At 39.7% G+C, this 22119-nt stretch overlaps 2 protein-coding genes across 2 annotated transcripts in view; one reads left to right on the top strand and one right to left on the bottom strand.

Annotated features, from left to right (window-relative positions):
* Window positions 1-1795, top strand: part of iqsec3a (IQ motif and Sec7 domain ArfGEF 3a) — a 91187-nt gene extending 89392 nt beyond the window's left edge. Inside the window, exon 14 of the mRNA XM_070853506.1 lies at window positions 1223-1795. Coding sequence (XP_070709607.1) covers window positions 1223-1795 — 573 coding nt within the window. The remainder of the gene's footprint in view (window positions 1-1222) is intronic.
* A 5370-nt stretch (window positions 1796-7165) lies between these two features.
* slc6a1l (solute carrier family 6 member 1, like) lies at window positions 7166-18818 on the bottom strand. Its single transcript, XM_070853508.1, has 14 exons — window positions 18578-18818; window positions 17023-17154; window positions 16143-16243; window positions 14897-15006; window positions 14608-14740; window positions 13018-13152; window positions 12824-12927; window positions 12613-12737; window positions 11042-11154; window positions 10132-10263; window positions 9667-9769; window positions 9241-9341; window positions 7772-7939; window positions 7166-7261 (listed from the first exon to the last, which is right to left on the bottom strand). The coding sequence occupies exons 1-14, from the start codon at window positions 18816-18818 to the stop codon at window positions 7166-7168; spliced, it is 1794 nt and encodes a 597-aa protein (XP_070709609.1).
* Window positions 18819-22119: the final 3301 nt, after the last annotated feature.

The following is a 22119-nucleotide window of genomic DNA, read 5'->3' on the forward strand; positions in this document are numbered from 1 at the left end:
TTAAGGTTGACCTTGTTCACAGAGTCACAGTCAGGACTGTATTCTGATTTGCACACTCACAGAAGATTAGAAAGAAAACTAACTGTGTACTATACTATTCATAGGGTTCATTTATTTTAATTGCTCTAGTAGGCTTGACAATTCAAAGGTTAAAAAAGGGTGATGTGTAAATTTAATTGGAAGTGATCTGATCTTACAAAACTCTGAGATATTAGCATTAAAAGCTACATATGAACTCCATGAAAAGTGCGAGAAATGTGCCCTCTAATACGAAACAACATTTTTGGTCGTAACAATCCAGGCAGGGTTTGGCATGAAAATAGAAATTGGGTGTTGTGGTCAAAATAGTTTCCTTTAAGTTATATTTACCAATAATTCAAACTAAACTTCATCTGACAAACCCTAACCCTAGCCTAAAAGTAGCCTGCCCGACTTTGGTCCACTACACATCATATGCATTTCAGATTGTGCTCAGTCCATAAATTTTGATGCTCCCTTTTTTGATACATGCTTTCTGAGAAGTTTCTGAGAAGTCAGTGTAAGGTCACTTTGAGAATGTGATATGCTTCCTAAAATACATTAAAAGACTGCGAGGAAAGATACAGTAAAGGAACGTGGACAGCAGTAACTTTAAGGAAACTGTTTACAGAAAGAGTTGAAATAAATGTGACATATGGAGGTTTGCTTTCTGATGAGTGTTGCCTGTGGACGTCTGTGGTTGTCAGTCTGCTCACCTCCTCTCCTCCTCTTCTTCCACCTCTCCCTCTTCTTCGTATGACCTCCGTCTATGTTCTGGTTACCCCTAACCCCCAAGCCTCCTCGTGTCCACCGTCCCCAGAGCGCCACACAGTGGTTTGGAAGGGAGACACAGGGGCCCTCAGTGTCCCCTTTGGAACCACCGGGAACCCCTCTCTGTAGCGTTGCACCAAATTCCCCACCACTGTCCTCCCCCTGACCCCAGTCACACACTGGTGTTCCCAGCTTCCAGTCTACACTGTTCCCAGTACCTGTAGAGGTGGAGGGAGGGGAGTGTGCAGTAGTCACAATAATTTTACACCTCCACCGACCCCCAACACCTGAGCCCCCACGCATGCCCTGTGTGTGTGTGTGCTGTGCATTCACCACCCCCCCAAAAAAAACAAAAAGAGGGCTTGACGGATTGTAGAGGAGGAACCAGTTTTATAACATTTGATGCTGTTCTCTTGGCTGTTTTCTAAACTAGGTGTCAATTCACAACAGGCTTCAGACGTACCAGCTCAGCAGCAGCACGGCTCGGAGTCCCGAGAGCGTGGCCCTTCTTAACCACCGGGGGGAGCTGCTTTTCCAGCAGGGGCCCCAGGGTCTAACCCAGGGGCTAACCCAGGGGCCGGCACCTCCACCTCAGCACCCGCAGCTGCAGTCAGCGGCAAGCACCCCTGCCCACCACCTCCACCTCCAGCAGCACCACCAGCCGGCTGTCAGCATGGCTGATCTGCGGCCCGAGACACTCATCCAGTGTCAGCAGATCGTCAAGGTCATCATGCTTGATAACAGCGGCCATGGACGCATGGAGGCCTTCCTCAGCCAAACGCCCACACACCACCACTACCAGCATCATCACCACAGCCACCACCAGCTCAGCCAGTCGGCCATGTCCACCCCGGTCCGCTCGCCGGACTGCACCCATGGCAATGACGGCCACCAGCCCCCGCTGCCTCCTCCACCTCCGCCTTACAACCACCCGCACCAGTATATACCACCTGACCCCCGCCTCAGTCTACACCGGACCCCAAGTGGCTCTCGGAGCATGGTGTAAATAAATGAATCAGTATTCTCTCCCTCAAACACACACGCACACACTTCCTCACAAACCCCGCCCCTTCTCTACCTATTTAAAAGTACATAATGTACATATATACATACAGATGAAAGAGCTATAATAAAAAATGAAATCTCACTTATATGCATATATTTAAGGAAAAAATGAACTAAAACAAAAAATCAAGGTTTTAAAAGAGATATGGAGAAATTAAGTGCATATTTAAAGTTTTACTTGATTCCACATGTATTTTGAAATATTATGTAGTTTTAACAAATTTCTATAACTTTTTGTCAGTTTTAATTCTTGCTAGAGAAAACACATATTCAGTTTCCGGATGGATTCCTTGTAGCTCCAGTATTCACCACCAACGCCAACAACAACAGAAATACGCGAATCCCTCAGACTTTTTTTCGGATTGTGATGGGTGGACACCCTCCAAGGACCTTCCGCTTCTGTTTGCTTTTATCATCCCAAACCTCATGCCTACTGTGCTGTATGTGCGCCTGCGTGCATAGTTGACACTTACTGAAAAACGTGTGCCAAAATACATACGCCTCCACTAAACACTGACTTCTTTGCACTTGACTAAACGCTAGGGCTAGAAGAAAAGAAAAAAAAAAGTACTTTATCCTTTTGCTTTGAGAAAATAGTCAGTTCACGCTTCTCCCTCAAGGAGCACAAAAAAATGAATAACAAAACTGATATTTCATAAAAAAAAAAAAACTGTCTCCCCATTTGCGCTGTTGCTGATTTATTTATGTGATAAAGGGCCTTCTTTCTTCTTCTCTGCTCCCCTGGATAAAAAAAACATCCTCCGATAAGCTGTGTTTTTCATCTGCTCCTCTGTTGTGTTGTGGCTCTCTATTATCAGAAAACACTCTCACACCATTGTCACTCTCCATAGATCATTCTACGGCGAGGTGACAGGAAACAAAGGCAGCCAATCACATGGATTGCTGCCAAACCAAAAAGTCAGCCCAGGACGGTCCTCTTGATTGTCATTTGTCTTTTACTCCTCATATTTAATATCGTTAATTCTTCCCAGGAGTTCTTGCCACATTTATCTGCTGATGGAGGGAAAGTTTTTCATATCTTGAAATTGTTTGAGCTGCTGAAACTGCTCTCGGACTTTTCTAAAACGACGATTCAGCTTTCACATGTAACATATGTGTACAACACACTGTGCTGTCATCTGTCGTTTATGAGATGCTTCTTCGCTTTTTCAGGAAATCGCCATGAATTTCCATGAAGATGCTTCTGCTACAACTGTTAAATGTCAAGATCTGTGTTTATTTTAATTTGTGTGAAGCATATTCCACCCCTGTGTGTTTTCCGTCGGCGCATAAATGCAGGACCGAGTCCAGCCACAAGACATCCAGACACTGTCTCTTTATGTCTGTACAACTCCCAGGTTTTGTTTCAGCTCCTTGTGACTGTTTTCTCTTCCCTCCTAACCTTTCAGTCTGACATTTTCAAAAAGGCAAAAACTACAGAGGCGCACACACAGCTTATATTGCAAATGCTGGCATTAATGGTATTGTTTGTGCTGTCGGCTAGCCTGCTTTAAACAAGAATGGGACAAAAAGAATGCGTTATCTGATCTCTTTCTCTTTCACCCCAGCCTAGATTGTAAATACCACATTCAAGCAGTGTCAGAAAGGACAAGCAAGCTACCTTTAGTCTCTTCAAAATGCTATTGCCCTGTCACGCGTCCTTCATTTTGAAATAGGTCAGCGACTGCCCCAGCATGAATGCGTCCATCTTTTAAACATAAGCCCCACCAGGTACTGTGAAATGGACGTTCGGTTAACTCTGCTCCCATCTGACCTCCATCTGTCTGATTTGTTGATTTATAATCACAGAGCCACTGCAGGGAGGTCTCTATCTCATCTTTCTGTCCTTTTCCACTCACGATTTTACCCCAGTGGAAAGACAGAGGTTGCAGAAAAAAACAGCAGGTTGTTCTGGCTGGCAGAGATGATTAGTGTGTGTTTGTGTGTGTGCCTGCCTGTGTGTGTGTGTGTGCGTCCGCGTGACCTGCCAACAACGTCAAACAAAATGCGACCTGAGTCCTGTTCGTCCTGGCAGTTGCTTTTGTTATTATTTTGTAACACAATGAGAAGAATTTCAAAATGAAGAGCTGTTATGAAATGTTCAATATTTTCGCTGGCTGTAAACAAACGTTGGAAGTCAACAGATGTTCTTTCCCATAGAACATCAAGAGTTCTGCTATTATGGATTATTTTACATTGGATGGATGATGATTGTACGCTTGCTCATTTATTTGTTCAAATCAACTTTCAGATATATTATGATTCTTTTCTCATGCATGACATCAGTTTGGAGGCCTATTGAACTCTGATCCCTACAAGTCTTGAAATTTTTTTGTGCATGGGCGAATTCGCTGTGAGAACACTAGTGGGAGAAGAAGATGACAGGTTTTCTTGTTATGCTATGAAAAAAAAGCTAGTGGTGAAACTGAAAAAAAGTAATTTGTGATTGCAAGCAGCCCTAAAAAATGAAAATGGATTGAGAATAGCAGATTTGAGGCCTCTACTTTGCCAAACTGTGGCCATGTGTGTTTCGCTGTCTTTCACTACCCTTTGTTTATGGTTGCACAGTTTTTTCCTACTTGACAATGTATTTAAGCGGTTTGGGAAAGAGACATACTGTGTGTGCAATAAATGAGAATAAATGAGGCACACTGAAAATCACGAGTGTATGTTTGAAAGGAAACCAATGTAGCATTTAGGGAGTGCAGCATTTGATATGGAAGTCCAGTAGCGGCTAACTTTCTTAAAGAAACTGAAAAAAGGGCTCTGCCATACCAGTGCACTGCTTCATGAATGACATGTGGATCTTGTCTGGCTCTTCAACACTGTGTTTGCTCATAGTAGATAAAAAATTGACATATTTAGGGTAAGACAGGTGGAAACTGAGTGTAACTGCTATGAAACATCACCTCCCTCAGTTGGCTTTGAACCCCCCTCTACCTGTCTTTGCAGTATATCAACATGCTATTAAAGATGATTTAAGTCTATTCACCACAATGGTTTGCTCTGGTTCTTGGATTTAATAGCTTGATTCTTCAAACATTTTAAAGCCACCATCAGTGTTTGACTTGCTATTGCAAAACAATTGTTCGATGCATATTACCATGCATTCCACCATGCAACATTTTAATTGTACCCCAGAAAGTTGAAACAAAATGTATTATATATATATAACAAGTTTAATCCAAATAAGGTATGCTGTGCTAAAAAAGTGCAGACCTGTATTGTTTCAAGTGGCCAGCAGGGGGCGACTACACTGGTTGCGAAATGAAGTCAGACTGTATGGAAGTCTATGGGAAAATGACCCTACGTCTCACGTGATTTATTACCTCAGTAAACATTTTCCTAATGAATTTATGGTCTCAATCACTAGTTTCGAGTCCTCTTCGATACAGCATGAGGTTCGTTTAGTGAATTATGGTCCCATTCAGAGTAAAATAGACCATAAAGTAGGGTATGCTGTAGGGTGGGACTATCTTGTGACTAACCAATGACAGATGGATCATGCCTAACCCTAATAAATCAGTGGTGGGGTCTTCGCAGAATTAACATCACTTCTGGATTCAAAACCAAGATGGTTATGACCAAAAAGTCAAAGTCCAAGTGTCAAAACCGCAGTCTACAAACCAATGGCTTATGTTAATGTGGCTACATTCACCTCTTTCACGCAGTCAATCAATATCTTTTGTAATAACAAAGGATCACATTACTACTTTTATGTGAAAGGGGTTACCTGCAATGCAAACCCACAGACAATTGTTATAATTATTGTATCAGCTCATTCTTTTGGTTTTCCAGCCCCTCAGCTTTATTTTCTTGGTAAATCTCTGCTCTCATCAGTGTTGTTTCCAACAGCAGCAGGCAGCTGCTTTCAGACCCTTCAAACCCGCTATACACCACCTGGCCAGCACCAAACAGTAAACAGACAGAGTTAGTGAGTCACTGGCGACACAGGAGGGACAATTAGTGTCTGGAGAGGCAGATATTTCCTTCAGCAGCTGGTGGAGAACAAACCAGAGGTAAAAGGAAAGCAAGTACTGGACTTCTGCTTATCAGGTCATTCCAGACGCAACTCAAATTAATGCTGATGTTGCTCTGCGTTTGCTGGAAACTTTAAAAAGGACATAATAAGTGAGTGTTTTGTTTACAGCTTGTTACTGCTAACCCCAACCTTTTACGAGTGCTGCGGGGAATGTATTACATCACATCACCTTTCCTACTGCCTCAGATGTGTAATGGATCACTTTTATAATACATTTTCTGGCCTGTGTCACATACATCAAATGCAAAGTGACCAAGGAGGCATATAAACACAGATGCTTCAATATACACCACATGAAAAATAACACAAACGTTTAGGAAGTACTCTCTATTTCAACTTTAGGAGAGTAGCAATGAAAAACTGTCTGCATAACTTACCAAACACCACACGACTAGATGCTGTTACCAGGTGCAGTTTATTTTGTTTTTACTGACATGAATAAACTGGAGTGAAGAAATTCCTTCATACATCTAATTGAACATATTTCCCAAACTGATAAAACAGATTGTTTTATCATCATCCAACTCTTACAAAAAACAAAACATGCAACAAACTTAATATACTGACAAAATTATATTTACAGTTTTCTAATATTATAATCAAACAAGCTGTCATGGAGGCCAAAGCTTGAGATTACACACTGTCATTTAAAACTTACCTCAGAGCTGTGTTAGTTGAGAAACCGTTTATGGTGAATAGTCTGTACAACCTTCATCATATTCATATCATAGTTACAAATGTTTTCTTTTTTTGTAGGCCTGGATCAGCAGAGACAACAAATAAAACTATAGGGCCCACATATTTACATATACAGACATTTAATTGGAAAAGTAATATTTCATGTACTGGTTGGTCCTTTTAAGCTATCAAGCAAATAATCTTTGACGCATTTTACTTTTACACTCAGAATCAAGTTTTACCAGATTTTTAATGCCTGTACAACCACATTCATGATGTTTGTGGCTTATGAACACAGACAAATCATTGCGATTTGCTGAGTGGTAAAGAAAATGTACATGTTGGTTGAAGTCATACATTAATGGTACATATGTGGTTTATGTGCACAGGTTCAGTGCTGTTTTATATTTAGATTGTTCTTACTCGTCTGATTTTTCAGCACGGTGTAAGATGGAGGAGATAGTAAAAGTCATAGTAAAATACTGTACAAGATTTCATCTTTTCAATTGTCAAATACCAGTGTGGACTACACTAAGTCCTGGCAGACAGGGGAAAATGGCAGTCAGATTACTTCGACCTGAACGATCCTGGCTAGACAGGAGCTTCGCCCACGCTCCCCGTGTGTGTAAATTCTTCACGCCCCGATGGCTTTTCATCCTCCTGGGCAGTTGTCATTTTCCGCCAACGCTAGTCAAATAAAGAGTGGTACATCAGTCTCAGATTTGCACTAAATGCTTAACAGGTATTCTAGGTGAGCCCAGACATGTAGAATTAGATGGACTGAAACACAGAATTAAATAAAAAGCAGGAAAAACAAGCTGTCCGAACTAGGCTTATCACTGTCATTCATTTGTCAGAGACAGTGAAATTTTAAAAATGGTACAGTTGTGTTTTGTTGAACACAAACACTAACAACAGATTGACAGGCACAAGGTGTGCTCACCTTCCTACCTACAACCAGGATGATGATATTGGCTTCATGCCAAACCCATTTTTCCTGTTCCCTCCTGACTGACTAAAGTCTAAACCATATCTGCACAATATCTCAGTCTGCAGCATGTCTCTCAGCTATCACCTATACTGTTTTACTTTGTTTACTTTCCCTCTTTGCACCAGTTCCACATAGCAGTATCCTTGGTACTTAACTGAGGGGAATAGATGTTAAAAAACAGTGAGATATGTAAGGAAGCTTCGTACCTGTTTGATGCTTCCCTTTGTGGTGCAGAACATGTAGATGACATAACCCGGGATCAGTATCATGGAAGACAAAGCCATGAGCCAGCCGATCACTTGGCCCCACAGTGGGTACATATACTTCCCCAAGGTCAGAGGGGTCATCTCAATGGCGCTGAAGGTAAACACCCCCTACAACACACAGTTATTAGTTATTTAGTCCATACTATCTCTAGCCAGGCTACAGAATGAGATTATTGCAAGGACTGATTTGGGATTTGTATGTTGAAGGACATCCTGGTTGATAAATTTCACAGAAAAGTATAACCACAGTTTTTGAGACAATTTATAGATTATGATATTTCTTCGGGTCCTGTATCACGCTCAAATACAGCAGTTACTCATAACGTTGATATCTAAACAAGAGGGACAAGTAGCATAAACCAATACCTCACACCACAGCATTCATAGCCAAAGTTAGTTTTCAAGGCCGGTCCCTAGATAGGCCTTGTAAAATACATAAAGAGATACACCAGAGACTGTACAAAACAGAAGCTCAACAATAAATATGTAGCGCCTCAATTGGGATATTTACAGTAGTTTTTGACAAGCAGCCTCTTGCCGGTTTGAAGTTGGCTCTGTGATGTAAACATGGTGATTTCAAGAAATGAAAGAGGGCGGCTATGTTTCCACAGCTGATCAAAGTCCCATTTTGACGCGAAGAAGCAAAATAGCCCAGCCGTTCCACTCTGCTCCAATCAGAGTTTGCACTGCTGCATGTTAACGGGAATATTAGTGGAATATTTTGATTTTGATTAGTCATGTAAACAACTTAAAAGAAACTTTTTTTTTTTTTGTAAGTATTTTGGGCATGTAAAAGTAATGAGAGAGAGTAGTGCACAGTATCGCCTTGAGATAAATGTCATCATGCTAACATACTGATATTTAGATTAGCAAGTATAAAGTTTACCATGTTCACCATTTAGTTTGATGTGATGTGTAATTAGCATTAAACACAAAGTACAGCTGAGGCTGAATGACGCTAGTTTTTCAGGTTTTTGCTCTTAAACCATATGAATGTGTGTATCAAAAGCAACCCATCAAATAGATGTTGCAATATTTCAGTCCAGACCAAATTTAGCCCAGTTTTAATCTATTCTTCTAAATGTCATATGGCCAGTAAAACATGGAATCAGTGCTTACTTGGCATAAGCTCTACTTATTCATGTTGGCACAATAAACTTTATTTTTCATTTATATAGCTTCAAATAACATTGAATTTCCTTTATCACTACAGTAGTGAAGATAAAGACAAAGCTGTGATTTCTCTGTGGGCCTGGCAGCCCACAAGTACAAATCACCATTTGGCAGAGAAAACCAACACAGCAAAGTCATCAGATCTCTAACCATCGGCAACTGCTGTAGCCTGATTGGTTCATAGATCTCCATGCCGCATGTTATGAGGGTTAAACCAATACTCATCCTCCACCTACCAGGCAGATCAGAGGAGTGAAGAACATCCAACAGAGCTTCCACCAGACACATGGCCTATAGCCGATCATGTCCTCAATATTCTTATAAAACCTTTCAGCTCCTGTGGCATAAAGAGAGAAGGACAAAGGAGAAAAGTGTGTGCTAATCTGGAGATAATTAGTACAAGAACAAAGCCTTATGAAAGAGAAAGCGAGGGAAAGCTGATTGGAAAGAGAGTCTTATCACAGAATTTGGAGCAGATAAATGTAATTTCCTGTTGGATGGCAACTGTGTGTATGGGAAATCTCCAAGCTTGATTCTTGTGGTAACTTGGCACAAAAAAGTCCTTTTTATCCACATGTTCTTAAGTTATTTCAGCGGGTGATTCCATTTGATTTCACACTACAGTGTTTGGTTTTAGTGTAGAGTAAAAATAGATTTCCTACCGTAAAACCAGGATATGGAAATTGTTTCAAAGAAGACGAGGAAGAGAAGACACATCCCACTGGCAGAGTAGTAATCAAACAGTTTGAACACGTACAGACCACCCTGAGAGTTCAACACACACACACAAACACACACATATCTGCTTTAGAGTTGAATAATAATATCCTTCTCATCATTTAATAAAATATGCATGATGAATAGGCATCGCAGGTTGCTGTGAGATCGTTTTGTCATTTTGTATAATGTAGGAGGGGGCTTTTTTCCCCCAGTGTCAGAAAAACATGCAAATGTTCACATGCACACATGTGCATTGGGTTTTAAGACAACTACCCTCTTACAAAATACATCAATCATACAACCACACAGCCTGCAGGTCAAGTTCACTGCAGTAAACTAAACAATTTTTTTATTTAGAAAATCAGAACGGCCTAAGGGCATTTATACAAACATGTACACAACTATACCTGTGTGATGTTGGAAAAGCCGATGACAAAGGAGATGAAGCAGACAATGAGGATGAAGACCTTCTTCCTCCTCCTCAGCAGCAAGGGATATTCATCCATCAGCGCTGTGATGAAGCCTTCCACTGTGCAGAACTAAACACATGGCATTTTTAAGACACATGGGTTTGTTTTATGTCAAAAGTACTCTACTGATTTAGAATTTCACTTATATATCAGGATGGACACAAATCAGTGCAGGAGATATAGTCCATATCATAATACAGAACCATGAAGTCTTTTTTTTATTTCATGCATTAGTTAAAACCTGGTGCCTATATTACCCACAGTGCAATGTAGCCACTAACATATTTGGGTGTGCAATGCAACTCGCAGCAAAGTTACACAAAAAAGATTGTCATTTTAGAACAATATTATCTATAAATAAAAATGAATGATTTTTCAATCCAAAATAAACAAGGTACCTTTTCAAGTCTTGATTACCAAAGGTATTCATTTCAAGCTTAATCCAGGCCCTACAACCTTCACCAATAAGGTAGCCTGAACTGCAAAAGCCTGAGAGACGAAACCCAGGGCAAAAAACGTTTTCCATATTATTTATGGCAGCACTTGCTGCTTGTTAAGCTCATTGTCAATACAGGTAGTGTCATGACAGCGTGGCATACTCAGACCAACTGTGAACTATACAGTATTATTATTAGACACTTTTCAGTGTTCAGGTCTTAGTATTTTCTTGAACAGGACACTGTGATTCTAAATACTTAATGAATAACTTACTATTATTCGTGGCTTTTGTTAGTGTTTTGGAGTGACGAACATCTTCATGGTCAGTTAAGAACAATGGTCACAACAAACAACATCTAATTAATAATACCATCTGTGCAGCAGCTGCTAAAGAGTGTGCTATTTGTACCTGACTGTCCAATCCCAGCATCATGAGCATGGAGAAGAACAGGATAGCCCACAGAGAGGACATTGGCAGCTGGGTGACTGCTTGAGGATAAGCTAAAAACGCCAGACCCGGACCTAATAATCACACAGAAGGCACACAGTTCCAATCCCACATATTTCATGTTATGACATTATACTGCACCCTACTGAAATGTATACACATGAACATATTTGCACATCTACAAAACAGAAGAAACAAGACACAAACAGCACCATATTATTTACTCAGTTACTTTGTTTTTCTTTTTGAATTTGAGATGCAATGGGTTAGTCTGCCTCCTTGGAAACATTTTGGTCAACTTGTCTGAGGGGGCTTGTTCCATGTAAAGGTCAAATGGACAACCTGTCAAGTTTAAGAACTTTTCTGTTCATGAAGAAGGATATTGGTGTGCTTTATTTCTCTGAATTTATGAAGGGATGTGAAAATAATAAGTACAACTGCATGCCTTTTAAAAGGTTATAGCATTATTTCTATTACCACCATGACAGGGAAAGACAGAAACCTTGTCAACTATCAAATATGGCAATTCAAAGTAGGTCAGTACTTTTATTTTGGAAAACTTTAAAAAAAAACTTGGATGTTTGGATTTGTTATAATCCAACATCCTGTTTTTTTTTAATATACTGTATATTAATATTTAATGTTCTTTCAGCAATTTTTACATTTTTACATCATTCATTGTTAGTGGAGTCCACCATGACCACACTGGATTCAAACCGCCTTCACAAACATGAAGGATGAAAATTTCATCTTGTTGATCTAAGTCTCACTATTTTCTACTAACTCCCCTCCAGCTGTATCAGAGCTGTATGAAGTTGCTGCTCATACAAACTACTGTTGCTTTCTTCACATTAAAACATAGATACAAAGCAGAATACAAGCAATGGTTAAAAAAAAGTTAGAAATAAAAGCTCAACTGGTGAAACATCTTTTAGCTTTTAATGTGAAGCAGCCACAGGAAACAAAATACATAAAACTGTGAGCTGGTTGATGAAGAGCTGTAGACAATAACTTGCACATCTCTGACTCCTCAGCATAGTAATCAACTCTAATACTTTGCTCTGCTGTTGTGTGGAAAACTACTTTGGCCAATTAGTGACTGAATTCTTCATTAAAACAGTGTGGGTTTGTTTGGCTGCACTGTGAACAGATACAGGACACACCTATTGTTCCTATGTTTCTTCTAAAATAAAACATCTGATCAAGGTAGTATGAAACCTCACTCATTGTTATCACCAATAACCATGGGTGTCACCAAATCAATCAGGACTGAAACAATATATTTATATGTTATAGTCAATAAAATGAAAGTAGAATGAAATGAAACTAAAATATATATAAAATTGTACTTGTAATGCATTGTTTTTAGTGTGGTTTATCACATACCAAAACAATCTGGGATTTTGAAGATAATCATACCATAACATTTTCAGACTCATGCCAAGTTGGAAGATAGACACAGCACCAAGGCAACAATTTTAACACATCCCATGCTGTTTTGCATTGCCAAACAAGTCAATACAGTTCTGTACCTGAGGCTGCTAATTCCTGGACAGGTTTCTTAGTGATATAGGACATGAAGCCCACAATGGAGAAGATGACAAAACCAGCAAACATGCTGGTGAAGGAGTTGATGCAGCACACTATAATGGAGTCCCTGAAGAGAAAGGAACAAAATGAAAAGTTGGCATGGAAGAAGAAAAAGAACTTAAATGTACAAAGCTTGTGACAGCATGTTCCTACTTGTATACATTGTTGTTGTAATTGTTATAGCTTCCCAGTGCGATGAGCGAGCCCAGGCCCAGTCCGTAGGAAAAGAAGATTTGAGTGGCAGCATCCAGCCACACCTGTCGGACAACAAGTACATGTACATTGCCATTAGCCTTGTCTATTTGACTACGAAAATGTTGATGAAAGTGTGTTTGCAAGCTGCCAACCTCAGACCGCATGAGTTTATTGAAGTCTGGAGTAATGTAGAAGAGGATCCCATCTATGGCTCCTGGCAGAGTGATCCCACGAAAGAACAGGATGAAGAGCATGAAGTAGGGATAGGTGGCTGAGAAATACACAACCTAAGAGAAAGGGTGAGAACAGCTTCTTTGTAGGTTCATAAAGTAACACAGATTCCTATCCTGTTGTTATTGTGTTCAAAAATAACAAAAAGAAAGCTTGTTTTAAGATGGGGTTGGGAGTTTTTCAAGTTAAATACAATTGCAAACTACTCAAAGTCATTTCTCCTAAATAACTACATTTGAAAAGGAGATGTAAAAATCCTCAGCACACAGAGAAAATTTGTCAGCTATTAGAATATTTCCTTGACTTCTCTTTTCCAGAAAAACTTGCCTTTAGGTTGTGGCCACTTCTGTAGCATAATGATCATGCTTAATTGATAATGTCCGTCAAGGCCAGGGCCTTGGGGGAATTCATTTTTCTCACACGCATTAAAATCCAATTATCCCTGGCAGTGAATGTGTAAATGTGTCTTTCCTCACATACATTGCTTCGACTTGTTGTAATTTAAAATTTCCAGGCTCTAGTCAGAGTGATTTTTTTTTCTTTTTCTAACTCATTTCCAATCACCGCTAAATCATCCAGCAGTTTGAGATTAACTAATAACTTTTGAAAATGTTTCTAATTCTATTCATCTGGGTGAAATGTTGAGAAAGAGATGGAGTGTTATCACTCACACCATTGCAGCCTTGTACATCTAAATGATTTAATGTCTCTCAAAGCTTCAATCAGTAACTATTAAAGTAGGATATCACGGATGTTTATATTTAATATTTTAGTGAGTAATGAGCTTAAATGTCACCATCACTTAATTTAAAACTCTCATACTATCATTTATGTATGTATGAATTTTGAGATCAATAGATAAATCCCCCTTTTGCAAAGTCTGGGATAGATCAATAGCCTGAGCAATGATGAATAATATCCAACTGAGCTGTGAACTAAGAGCTTAGACTCATGCCAATGTGCTTTGTCATTAATAAACACACACTCAATCAAAAAATGGAATAAGGGAAAGTGAAGCATGAGATTACTTTTCTTGGCCCACGAAGGGACCTGAACAAAACACTGGTGGTGCTAGAAGAAAAGTCAGGGGATCACCAGTGTCATTAGGTTCATCCTCTGGGGATCATGGATGTTGAGATAGTTCAGTCTGGTCCATGATGGTTGTCTGACCAACGGACGGATTCATTTACATATACCTGTATTTAACTTTTGTATCATACTTCCTGCTCATGTTTTCTCTGAATCATTTTTCCTCTTCAATTGGCTCCATTAATCAAAAAATGGACCCATTAATCAAAAATGGACAGCAACAACAACAGTTCTGCCTCCCGAGCAGCTCTGTGTCATTCCATGCCTCCACGATTAAAGCTTAAAATATGCAAAAGAGAGAGAAAGAGGCTCAGATAAAGTAGACTGTGAAGTAGCAGAGACAGTCTGCAGCCAGTGAGAGTAAAGAAAAGAAGGACGGGGAAAGGGAAAGAAGAGAGAGAAACTCAAGCAAAGATTCTGACCTTTCCAGTCCACTCCACTCCTTTCCAGATTGAGAAATAGACAAGAACCCATGACAGGGCCAGAGTGCCCACTAAGGGCCAGCGAAGCTCTCCTGGTTCCTCCAGACCATTGGACAACTGGTGCATGTTACGCCTACAGGAACACACACACACACACACACACACACAGAATTCAGACACAGATAAGCACAAATAACTTCCAGAAATAGCTTCAACACCGATGTACACATTCTTGTACTGAGCACCTTGTACACACACTGGATTGCAGGAACATATCTCTCTGACTTACTCCCAGAACTCGGTGACAGCGCTGGTCAGGTTGGTGGTGTCTGGTAGACTGTAGTTGGAAAAACAATTCTCTGTGTTCCAGGTGTTGTCACAGCTTTGCCAAGGCAGCTCCTGCATTCAAAAATATGTTCAGAAACATATTTTGGCAATGTTTTGGGATTCATCACAGTCCAGTTTTACTGAACCAACTATGTTTTTAGCCTTCAGATAAAAACATTTAACAATGAACAGTATATTTTTGTGCCCTCTGTCTCTCAGTTCTCAATATTTCCCACAACAAGAGTTGCATGCACAATGCCAACAAAGTGAAGAGACATACAAAAGCATTGATTAGGTGGTAAACAAGACCCAAGTATCTTCTCTCGGTGCACATGAGGTGATGAAGCCAGTAATCAGGCATAAAATAGAATTTAAATTTGAATTTTTACTTTACCATTATAGTATTTTTGTGAACCACCAATAGCTAATGTTTGGCCACTGGGATTAGCGACATATTATCACCTTGTTGGTACTTATTTTTATAAACAGATTTAGTAGTATATTATATTTAGTATATTTTCATATATAGGCCTTTATATACATCCAGCAGATACAGAGCGACATTAGCATTTATTTGGAGTTTTGCCCACCCAATGCAGTAATAATAATAACTCCTCTTTGTTTTTGGTCTCCACCATCTCCTAAAGGAAATATTTAGCTCTTTAGCTGCTAGTTGTGAATTCAGGCTGCTGTTTTGATTCTTGCAGTGTACAGTGAGTTTATCATTGCTTTTTCACTGAAAGCTTCTGCTAGAAACAACATTGATGAGAGCACTGAGAGTGAACCAAAAAAACTGCAGGCGAGAACACCAAAGCAATGAGCTGAAAGATGCAAAACACTCTGAACTGCAGAAATGAGCGTGCCACTACACACCACAGCTTTCACATTACATATACTCAATTGCTTCATTGCAAACATAAAAGCAGTACTGCTAAGTGCAGCCTAAATCTTACTGCTTAAGTGTTTTTGTGAACTCCTGAATCTCTTTCAGATGCAGTATAAAAAATGGGAAAGATAAAGACAATTAGGGCTGCAACTGGTAAAAAAAAATCCCATTATAATTCCCCAGAGCCTAGGGTGACACAGTCAACTAACAGTCCACAATCTCAAGTTTCTGACATTTTGAATTGATTGAAACAATTAATAAACTATTGACTAATTGACCTATCATTTCAGAAGGTTTCCTATGGACTGATTATGTTACATACCGAACCAAAGGAGTTGAATAAGTAGTAGAGAGCCCAGGCAATGATGATAATATAGTAGATGTTGAGCCAGAAGGACAGAACCACTGCAGCTAAACCAACACCTGAAGAAGAAAGGGGCACAGACAGGCAGAACACCAGAGCAGATGGTTAGTTACAATCTTCATTATCCCCATCATTGTTATTTTGCTATTTCCAATGTTTACTTGCCCTTGGCTCTGAGTATCAGTTGGCACAGCAGCATGCTCCCTATCACTGTTGCTGTCTGTGCTGGCAGCAGATAAAATGTGCTTCACTAGAGTTCTTTGAGCTTAGAGGCAGTAGTATAATTGCTACCACCCAGCACTAGCTGCTAATGATTCTTAAATGAAAAAAGTTGTAAATAAAACTTTGGTTTTGTGTTTCTGCACCTTTTTGGTAGCTTAGTCAACAGCAAGTGTGATGGCAAAGAGAAAGAACCCGATACAATGTGGAAATGCTGAGTAAAAAGTCAAGTGGAGTAAAATACTGTCCCTGGAACCTGGAAAAAGGCAAAAGTATCATTTAATGTAGATTTTGAATTGCCTGTCCCACGCTGATAAGATGTACAGTCACTAAAAGTTTATGAAAATCTTATAAAGTTAATTTAGCTAAACTATCATATCTTACTGTTCAGTGCATATTCATGTTGTCATAGTAGGATCATGTCATTTCACTGTCAGGAGGGAACTAATCATGTACAGGCACTCAAACATTGCAGAAGTAATGTGGGGTTTAGCATCCTGAACAAGGATACTTCAACATGGAGGAGCCTGGGATTGAACCACCAATCTTTCGTGTGGTGGACAACCCGCTATATCTGCCTATTTATAGGTAAATCTTCCTATTTATCTCCAGATCTTACCTTTCATCATAGGGATGAGCTTCCACACCCCCAAGCCTCCCACTGACGTGAACTGTCCCAGAGATGTCTCCAGGAGGAAGAGAGGCATCCCAGCAAACACCAGGGTGAGAAAGTACGGAATCAGAAAGGCCCCTGATGGATCACCACAAAGCAGATACACAAAATATGTTCAATCAGATAATGTAGATAGTAATTAGAAGGACTCTATATTTAGAACTAATTAGATAAAGTCAATGATTGCCTAAGTACAAGGTTTTAATATCATTTAGTGACTGTGTGAATTCCATTTGCACAAACTGAGTTTCTTTTTGTTCATTTTAGACTGAAAAGGAAATTAAATATTGCTGTAATATTATGGTAAGGATGGCATATCCCTTTCTCCAATTTGTTAAACCACGGCTTCTGCCAGAAGATTTTCCTTATTATGAGCATTTTATGAAAAATGCTAGAGGACAGTCTCGCTTAAGATATTGTAAAATTTGCATGCAGGAGACACACATCTTCCACAGAATATACAATTGGAAGTTTTACAACTGATTAAAAGTTTCTGTAAGTGTTAAGGTGCTGTTGAGGACCTTATTGCTATAAAATGTATTCTTAAAAGCAGTGAAACAACCTATGGAACACGTTCCTCAATCAGTTTAGGACAACTCTTAATTCAGTTCTGATATGTGCTCTGAAGGGGACAGAAGGGGACAGTTGAGAAGAAGTTTGCAAAGACTAAAGATTTAATTAATGAATACGGTGTCGAAGGGTTTGGGGTTTTGAGAGTGGGAAAGGTTAGCTTCAGAGGTAATTAAATCAAGGCAGCAACAGGAGATTGGTAGCCTCGTCTGAGCATTAATGTGCTGCAGAATGACCTCAAAACTAGGTTGGCAACTTCAAGGAAACCATAAAGTCTTAGGAAAAACAGATGCAAAAAGGAACGAGCTAGGGCAGTTTTTTATAAACATCCATATATGTTTGCCAAGGCATAATTCAGTGGGGAGAAAAGTGGCACAAGAAGGCTGCTAGATATGCAAGAGCAGTCTCTCAGGCAAAGCAGAACCAGTGGATGAGCTGGGAAAGTGCAGTAAAGAAGTTCTGTTCTGTCGATTGCCAAGGTGGGCTATCTGCAGAAGATTGTTTGGTTATGTGGTGGCTCCGGCAGTATGCTACTTGGCATGGCATGATATTACCATGCTGGTTATTTGAATAGACAAGTTAAACAGTTTGTTTTGTTCATCTGGTGGCTCAATTTTCACATTAGTTGGCCTGCATTTTAGCTATCTTGTCATAATATTAGCCTAACATGATGTGTTGACTCTACTTTTACCCTAATACACAAATTAATTTTGATATCATCATTATTTGGTCATTATTATCAGGGACATTACTCAAAAGACGTTCTTATAGTAGATAGTTAGCTATTTACTGAATACTGGTAAAACTAGTGGAACCATGTAAACCTCTGATGATGGTGGATACAATGTTTTTTTAGTTTATGCCCCCAAAGTGATGATTATTTTATCAGAATTATCTTTAAACTGACTGAAGGTCTTGGGATGGTACGTACCTCCACCATTCTTGCCACACAGATAAGGGAACCTCCAGACATTTCCAAGGCCAATGGCATATCCTACACATGACAGCAGGAAATCAAATTTTCCCTTCCAGCTTCCCCTGTCAGGTGGCTCTTCATTTTTCTTCTTTTTATCTTCAGGGGTCGACACAGGATCCAGTTCCTCAAAGGGAACTGCTTGTTTGATTTCTGTTGGGGAGTTTAAGTCCACTGTGCTCTGCCCAGTCTTCCCCATGGTGTGACCACTACAGACTAGAGGGGTCAGGAAGTCACTCGGTCCTCACAGCCTGTAATGGTGACCAATTAAAGTCTCTGTTCCTGTCCGGCTGAGTCTGTCACACTGAGTTTAGTTGTTGATTTGACAGATTCAGGTCAGTGTGTGGACACTGAATGTGCTGTAAAGAGAAGGAGAACATCATAGGTGTTATGACAATTATCTATCGGCAATATTCTGATTTTTGTGCTGCATTTGACAGTGTTATAGTTGAGGGGAATACTACTCAAATAAAAATGTAATGATGTTGAGGCACTTTTACAGCCCTTATACTAACTTTCAATTACATACCTTCCAAAACTAAAGCCAACCACTACCACATGAGCAGTGACAAAATATAAAAATCTAGAGTTGAAATATGATGAAGGTGCATCAAATGGGACTCACTTTCTGGCTCAAGGGTGATAACAAAACACCAGTGATCACTCTTTCAACTGATGCTCGTCAGTGCCCACATCTTTGGTTCAAAAACTGTACAGTTTTTTTCTGTCAATTGGCTAATCAATTAATCAACTAATCATAATATATTTGCTTCTTCTAATGCAGGTTTGATACTGGCATAACATCAACAACAATGGAATCAGTAAAATTTCTTTTTAAAATCAAAGGTACATGGGAAGATCTAGGAAGTTACATTAACTCATATTGAAGTTATAATAAAATAAATCAGAGAGGCATTGTGACACACAATAAATGCTTTGATTTTATTCACTGTGTGTGGGTATGTCATCTCAAGCCAAAACAAAATAGCACAGAACAGCACCGGTGGTCTGATATGAGCAGGCAGGTGGCGCAATCCAGCTCATCCATAAGAACTCTGCACTGTACATCCTAATAATTACTGACACACCCCCTGCTTCACCTTTCTCTCCAGTCCACTGCAGTCAGGTTCAAGAGTGGTGAGTCACCACACTACCAAAACATGGGAAAAGCCAAGGAAAAACCTTGATGAAAATACCACAAAGGTTCCTCTGTCAGCACCTGCCTGTACGTCTCAAATATCATCAGCGTCTAGCTGTAATGTAAATATAACCGCAGAATCAAATTTGTATTCATAATTATTAAGCCATTCATTGCCTATGGAAGGATCCGTCTTCTCATGTCTGGATGGCATTATCAGGAAGTTCATTGAGAGGAAGCTGTTTATGATTGCAAATATTGATTGACCCAGAAATTGTCTAAATCCTTTCGTGCCACCACTTGCAGCCATTTGAACAAATATATTCTCTGCTCAACCCTGATATTATTTCAAGGATATTTAGCAGCTTATTTTCTCGCAAATACCAGCTTTTGAAACAAGATCCCGCTGAGCTTTCTCACAGTATAATTGTTCGTTATACTTAATCATTAATCATGTTACAGTGATTTAAAAAGCCTGCTGTACTTCATTATATGTGCTCTGATTCATTGTGCTCACGATATTCTTCAAAGTATTCAAATGTATATTCATATCAACAGCAATTTCCCATGATGAAATGCTGTGCATTATTTAATAAATGCATCATTTATGTCTCTAGTCTTTGATGATGTTGATGAAAAGGAATATTGGCAAAGTGAAAATATATATATATATATGTAGTGGATACAGATGAAAATACCAAAAACAGTGCAAGGTAGCCTAACTGTACATTAAGTACAAATCTGTTAAAGTTAAGGACAGTGACTGATGTTTGGTAGAGTCTAATCAATATTGATCAGACTGAGTTCCACACTGTGAAAGAAAAAAACAAAAAAACAAAACTTCAATTGGGCATAAAACTGTGAAATGATCAAAAATGTTCTTTCAGATTGTTGTCTAGGTGACAGCAGGTATCTGCTTCCAAAGCACACCAAAAATACAAAACACATCAGAGATTCCCTTTGAGGATGTCATCCATTTAGATTCAAAATAAATCATGGTGTTTATGGCAGCACAGATTTTAAAATGCCATTTTTATTTGGCCTTTCAACAGCAGAAAAGTTTTGTCTCTCAATAGCAATAACTGCTAACAAAGAGTTTCATCCAGGACATCGATTAAGGTGTTTATTCTTATGGCCTGTGGCATTCCATCGAACAGAACAAATTCATCTTTATAACTTTCTTGATGACAGACAGTTTTAAAAGCAGAGGAGGGAGGAGGAGAATCCTACCTGAAAGATTTCCAAGTCCTTTGTCAGGTCATCAGCCTCAATTCTCTACGCCGGCACCACAAAAGTCTTCAGCTTAACATCCAAAGGAAAAAATGACCATTTTTGTGTCAGCTGTGGAAAGCTTCAAGCCGGTTCTCCAGGCCCAAGGGAAGCCACAATGTATCTGCTGCCCCAGAAGCTGTTTGATTTAGCAGCTCCTTCCTGTATACTGTATTTTGGAGGACCTGTGGCTGTTCCTGCAGCTGGTATCGAGTGGTTGATAATAAGGTTCGACCTGTGTGTCTGCTTTGATTACTGCTCAGTTCTGACTAGTGAGGCCTGAGGCCATGGGGGATATGTCAATCGCCCAATTCTGGTGGGGAACTCTAGCGGCAGCAGCAGTGTGTGTGTGTGTGCTTGGAGCGTATGTGTCTGTTGCGATAGCCGAGGTCAGCTTTTGCCAGCACTGTTACCATGGTATTTCCCAACAGAGAAGGGCCTGATTGGTGAAAGAGCTCGTGGAGCTTTGGAATGAAAGGAGCGATGACTGCTGGCAAAGACCCTGGAAATGCATGACCATAAATGCAGTCATGCCAATATCAGACACAGCAATCAGCACATAAACTGACCTAATATTCATCTTCAGTGTCCTCACCCAAGTGATTGGAAGGAATGAGGACAGATCAAAGTGTGTGAGTGCCACTCACACATTTCATTTCTCTTCATTTCTCTTCAAACTTTGAATATGCCAGATGCTACATGCCTGCAATTTTAAGCAATCTCCATCTTGGGTATATAGCAACCCTCGCAGCTAAGTTTCACAAATAGCCGCCATATGAACTATTGTGCCCAGCACATAATGCAGACCAGTACACATACGTGTGCCAGTGTCTACTGTATCTGAATTATCAGTGCTGTTTTATTTAGAAAAAACTCTGGAAATAATAGTTCCTTCTAAGGAACATTCAAGCAAGACTTTGACTTTGCTTAACTTCTGCTGAACGGTGGCCAACAGTGGAAATTAATGGCACATTAAAAGTGAGTGAGTCAGAAGAGTTGAGAGAATCAAGCAGTGATGTATAGAGGGCGTGATTTTCATTATAAAACCATTTTACACACACACACACACTTGAGTAAAAGTTTTATCACAGTG

This window comes from Pempheris klunzingeri, chromosome 22, assembly GCF_042242105.1.
Source record: "Pempheris klunzingeri isolate RE-2024b chromosome 22, fPemKlu1.hap1, whole genome shotgun sequence".
Lineage (NCBI taxonomy): Eukaryota > Metazoa > Chordata > Actinopteri > Acropomatiformes > Pempheridae > Pempheris > Pempheris klunzingeri.

Excerpts from the sequence above, each read along its gene's own strand:
- slc6a1l (XM_070853508.1), bottom strand. The coding sequence starts at position 18,818 with ATGGGGAAGACTGGGCAGAGCACAGTGGACTTAAACTCCCCAACAGAA. Across the intron at positions 12,738-12,823 it reads TACAACAACAATGTATACAA|GGACTCCATTATAGTGTGCT; the intron begins GTAGGAACATGC and ends CTTTCTCTTCAG. Across the intron at positions 11,155-12,612 it reads CCAGGAATTAGCAGCCTCAG|GTCCGGGTCTGGCGTTTTTA; the intron begins GTACAGAACTGT and ends TGTGATTATTAG.